Genomic DNA, 6,000 nt, shown 5'->3' on the forward strand with positions numbered 1-6,000 from the left:
CGTAAATGTGGCCTTTCTATTATTCATTCTGGTTATCCACACCAATAAAGGATACTATTTAAATAAAGTTGGTGTATTTAACTTGTGTGTGGTGTGTCGTAACATTATTGTTGTCAAATTGCTTCAAAATTGTCAACAATCAGCTAGTCAACAAACCAACATATTAGATACTCTCCTATAAATAGCATTGTACTTACCTGTACTTGATTTAAGTTTTCTCAGCATTGCGAGTGGCCTACGTAATACCTTAACAATAAACAATTAATCGCCATACCTCAACAATAAACAATTATCTTCATTCTGTACTGTTTTGGCAAAAGCTCCGTTACTACACAAAGCTAATGTATATGTGAAGATAATTCTGTTGACTAACAGACTGCGACGTTATATGCTCATAAGGTAAGACAACGGGGATAAAGGCTAAAAACTTATTGACTGTGAAGCGAGGAGTTTCAATGCTCAGGTGTACGGAAAAGGCTGGGTACCTGGCCTTGCCAGTCCATCTGGGCTGTCTTGCCGGGCTAGCTAACACATCAGGATTCTCAGATACTGCCATTCATTTCGACAAAAGTCGCAAGACACGTAAATAAAAATTCATTCATTCATTCATTCATTCATTCACTCACTCACTCACTCACTCACTCACTCACTCACTCACTCACTCACTCACTCATTCATTCATTCATTCATTCATTCATTCATTCATTCATTCATTCATTCATTCATAAAGTGCTACGACGTGCCTGCGTGCTCCCAAATCCGTTACATTCCGTACGGAGGTGGTACGCACCACTTACGGATCACCAAAATTTGCCCACGTTTTGCACGTAGTCAGCAGTTGCGGTAGCAGTTGCGCGTGTGGCGGGTTGTGACCAAGGCTTAAGTGGTGAGTACCGCCTACGTAGACACGTAGCACGCAGACACGTCGTGGCACTTTACGTGCATGTAAAACTTTCTCTGCGTTCGGGCTGTGGATTCACCCCCGTACGAGCCAATACGGGCGACGCGCGTGCCCTGTACGTAACGGTGCGTACTGTGCGTAATACCCCCATACCACTTAGACGGCGCTCTCTCTGCGAAATGAAATTGGCCAGAGCGCGGTGAGAGCGCCAAGAGATCGCCATGGGAGCGCGATGAGGGCGCCATGAGCGGCATGAGCGCCGTCACCTCGGCGATGGTATGGAACTGGGTCATACCATCGCCTTGAGAGCACGGAGGATAATGAGCGCAGCGAGAGCGCGAAGCTAGCGCCATGAGAGCGCGCAAAGGCCCCAACATTAATTTAGATACAAAACATGGCAACCTCGGCGCTCTCTCCACGCTCCGACCAATTTCAGGTTGCAGAGAGAGCGCAGAGATACAAAATGTATGGTCATTTATTTCTGGTTTATGGTCATTTATTTCTTTAACCCAATAAATAATTTCAATGCAGGAAATGGAGGTATTTCCTTACGATTACTGTCCCCATACAGTATTTACATTCTGGAAATTGTGAATGTACCACAAACTGATTTCGCCCGTTGTGGGCTATTTTTAAGTGCCAACCACACGTCAGAAATGCGAGATAATTGCACAGATATGATGAAAATGAGAATTTGTAGTAAATTACAATCACAATTTTTCTATGAGAATATTACAACGTTTGGTGCGAAAAATTACATAATGTCCCATTACCAATGCATATTTCATAGTAAGAACTTTATATGTATGTTGAGTACTCACCCGTACACTTTACCATATGTGGCCATACCATATGCCTGAGCCTCGATATTGTACAAGCCCTGGAAAAGTATAGATCGCATTTTCTTTAATGTTAGGTCGCACCAATTTGATTTGTTGGTCTCGGATTTATTTTCAGAAAAAATATGAAGTGACAGGGCAAAAAAAATAAAAACAAAAACAGACCAAGGCATCCTATGATAGCCCCAAATGGCATGATAGAAGCTATGAAGTCAACATACCAGGCTAGTTTGTAATTCAAACATTAAATCTCAAACCTTTATTTTATTAATCAAACCACTGCATTAATGGATGGAAAAAATGTAACAACCCTGAAGAGAAGGGACCTCCTTTAACTGTTAGGACCAAAATATGAGCATTTTGGAGTTGATTCAGAGGCTGTTTTTGTTTGTTTTTTTGCAAATCAGAAAAAATGAAGCGGGTGAATCTGTGAACCAACAAATTAAATTGGTGTGGCCTAAGACTGTTAGTGAAAGAAGATTCCATACCTGTCCGTAAGCAAACCCGGAATTTAACATATGAAATGGTTTGTGCCGTTAATTTTTCCACTATAGATGTATGTGGGACGAGTATATGAAGACTACATATTCCTTTTAAGGAATTTTCATATACGTCCCGTATTAAAATATTATATTAATAATATTATAATATTATTATTATATTATAATTATATTAATATTATAATTATAATATGGTATTATATGATATGATATAATATAATATATAAATCATATTAGTATTATAATTATAATATAATTATATTATAATTGTATTATAATTATGATTAAATTATATTATAATTATAATATCTTAATATTATTAATCAAAAGCTATCAAAATACCTTTTGATGCTTATCGATTTAATAATCTTTTTTTTTAATGTTGAGCAAAACAGAACAACAATATCCCTCACCGCTTGTATAGTATGGTGCAGGTTTCCAATAAGGGGCAGTGGGGTGGGGCCAGACACCCCCAACTTCTTCAATGCCTGCATGGGCCGCACTGCATACCTGTAACGGTGGGACTTTTTAGACTAGAAATTTTAAGATAAGGCCATGTTGATTTGATTATATGGATGGGCGCATGAATTTTTGGCCGTTTCTGAAAAAAAAGTTTCAACCATACTATAAATCGTACAAAACAGTTGCAAAACTAGAGTTCTACGATCTTATACCTTCGCCAAATGATGTTAGCCTAAGAAATTATATCTTAATCCCCATAATTGTGCAAATAGGATCCTCAATTGCACGAATTATATCTGTTGATCATATTCAACACCAAACGACAGTCTTATCTTAACAAAGAATGCCATTATAGCATTTCCTCATAGATCATGCAAATGAGATCCTTATTTGAATAAGTTATATTTCATTACACCATGAATTACATCCATGTTAGCATAATTGTAACATTATTATGTCAAGCATCACTTAAGCTACCCACATACCAAAAATTACGACAATCCATCAATCGGTTCTTGAGTTATCCTCCTTTAAATATTTTTAAACAAACGCACCTGCAGTTCCAGAGCAAGCAGCTAGGGAACTCAAACTTGTGTCACTTCATCCCCAGCACAAGAGCTATAACATCTAAATTTCGTCACCCTAGCATGTCTGGATCATGAGATATCAAAACTAAGAAAACTGTTACTCAAACAACTGGATAAAAATTTTCATTCCTTCAATTTCAAAGGAAAAACTTTTAACCATTAGACCTAATTAATCTCCAAGCAGATCTTTCGGTGGTTGCGAAGACAGTATCAAATTGGCAAGAGAGTATCCATTCCCCCCCCCCTGACAGCTACCATAAAAAGTTACCAGTAGAAATTTTAAAAAATGAACAAGATGGACTGATAGCCACCGAAAATTTGAAGGTCAGTATCCTTACCTTTCCAACTTGTCACTGTTGAAAGAATTCTCTAGTGTAACTGTATCTATACGTGACAAATGAATCTCTTCAACGATAAAAGAAATGCCTAAAACACGCCGAAAATGACCCAAAGCCTAAATCAGTGCAACTGGAAAGTACATTTGACCTGATCCAAGTCCCAGGCAATTTCCAAACATAAGTACCTTTTTTTTATTCCAACATGTAATCACCAGACATGGTGACGGCACACTCAAGTTTTATCAACTTATATNCAGTTGTAATGCTTAAAACTCGTTGCTACCTGTGTGCACCGTTATCTGCTCGGTACGACCTAGGAAACGGTGTAATACCGAACCGCTGACATGCCATGGCTGATAACTCTTAGATGGTATGAAGTGCGCCCTCCGGTTTTCCTTATCAAACGTCTCATTTGTCCCTTGCGAGGATCATACATTGCTGAGATCATATCAGGCTTGTCCCATATACTGGTCAACACGTCCTACATACTAGCGCCTACGCACACCCCCTCAGCAAAGATAGAACTCCTTGCTGCTTGTGTTTCTGCATGCTTCCATGGCCTTCTCAAGACGAAACAACTTTTTACTCCAAATGTAAGAGTGACGAACGTCCTTGAAGAACCACAAAGACGTCTTAAGACAAGAAGATGGAGTGACGACGCAAACATTCCAAGACACACGGAAAGAACGTACTCATAACGGGTTACGGTAACAACTTTTACTTTCCATGGACAACTTTCACTCAGGAACTTCAAAAAGAGATGTCACAACAGCCTTGAAACTTTGAGGAAATTAAGTCCAGAACCTGAAATGGTGACGGTGACCGTTAGTAGTACATGCTGTAGTAATTAAGAGCGAATGTCTGTAAGGATCAAACAATGGTGGCAGGGGTCAAAAAATCGATTTGGCTCAAACTTTGCACAGTGATAGTACTTGGCCCACAACCCCTTAAAATAGCTTTCTTTCCGGTCAACACCGATCGTTGCCATGGTAACGGGCCAAACAAGTTTCGGGGCCATTTCCCCTGATTTAGTCATGTGAAAAACATGAAATTTGGCATAGTTTAAGGCACGATTACGAGCAAGTGCTTTAATATTATGGAAAAACAAAGTATGGGCATGAAAGACCAACTAATCCGCTATTCTAGAATAGCTTTGAAATTTTCAAGAAGTTCGTTTAAAGGACCTGGGCAACCCTAACACAATACAGTGTTTGAGGCTTATGAAAAAGCGTTATTTCTTCCCAACTTCAAAGTGCTATAAGTCCGAAGATGGTGATTTTTTTTGCTTCAAATTTGAATCATAGATACATAAACATATGTGCTATAAAATGCATGGTTGCAAACTTTGGGCACTTCTTTGGTTGTCACGTGGTTGTCCTTACAAGTAGGTCAAATTTTGAATTTGAGGGAAAATATGATTTTCAGCCATGTTCAGGATACTATATCTATAAAAGAAAGAAAGCAATCTGATAAAATCTTTTACCCAACGTAACACTATGTCTTGTCTATTAAATGAATACTTGTGGAGGTTGGGGTCTTGTGTCGTTGTTGTGCACTTGTCCCTCAAAGTAGGCCATGTTTTGGACATTTACAGAAATTGACATATACGGCTATGTTTGAAGCTCTAGAAATAACAAAGTAGGATGTCATTTGAATTCAATCTTTGCAGGGAAGTACATATATGTATTGTGTATCAAATGAATACTTGGGGAAGTTGGGGTCTTGTGTCGTTGGTGTGCAGTTGTCCCTAAAAGTAGGCCACATTTTGGACATGTACAGAAATTGACATATACGGCTATGTTTGAAGCTCTAGATAGAACAAAGTTAGATGCTATTTGAATCCAATCTTTGCGGGAAAGTACATATATTTATAGTATATCAAATGAATACTTGTGGAGGTTGAGGTCTTTGTGTCGTTGGTGTGCACTTGTCCCTCAAAGTAGGCAATATTTTGGACATGTACAGAAATTAGCATATACGGCTATGTTTGAACGTCTAGAAATGACGAAGTAGGATGCCATGTTAATTCAATCTTTGAAGAGGAGTACATATATGTATTGTGTATCAAATAAGGGCTTGTGGAGGTTGGGGTCTTGTGTCGTTGTTGTATACTTGTCCCTAAAAGTAGGCCATTTTTTAAAGAGGAAATGTCTTTAATGATCAAACAATAGTGAGCGGGGTCAAAAATCGATTTTGCTCATATTTTGTACAGTGATAGTACTTCGCCCACAACCCCTTGAAATAGCTTTCTTTCCGCTCAAAACCAATTGTTGCCATGGCAACAGCCCATTCAAGTTTTGGGGCCATTTTGACAGATTTTTGCGTCTCTGCAACACGGAAATTGGCAAAGTTTAGGACGCGGCCACCGCCAAC

The 6,000-nt window shown here is 38.8% G+C and overlaps 1 protein-coding gene across 1 annotated transcript in view; it reads right to left on the minus strand.

Moving 5' to 3' along the window:
* LOC109477106 (cytochrome P450 3A8-like) overlaps nucleotides 1-6,000 on the minus strand; it is a 36,485-nt gene that overhangs the window by 20,928 nt on the left and 9,557 nt on the right. Inside the window, exons 2-3 of the mRNA XM_019778161.1 lie at nucleotides 2,654-2,750; nucleotides 1,723-1,781 (exon numbers count right to left, since the gene is read on the minus strand). Of these exons, the coding sequence (XP_019633720.1) occupies nucleotides 1,723-1,781; nucleotides 2,654-2,750 (156 nt within the window). The remainder of the gene's footprint in view (nucleotides 1-1,722; nucleotides 1,782-2,653; nucleotides 2,751-6,000) is intronic.

Source organism: Branchiostoma belcheri, unplaced genomic scaffold (genome assembly GCF_001625305.1).
Source record: "Branchiostoma belcheri isolate BF01 breed outbred unplaced genomic scaffold, Haploidv18h27 scaffold4, whole genome shotgun sequence".
Classification (NCBI taxonomy): Eukaryota; Metazoa; Chordata; class Leptocardii; order Amphioxiformes; family Branchiostomatidae; genus Branchiostoma; species Branchiostoma belcheri.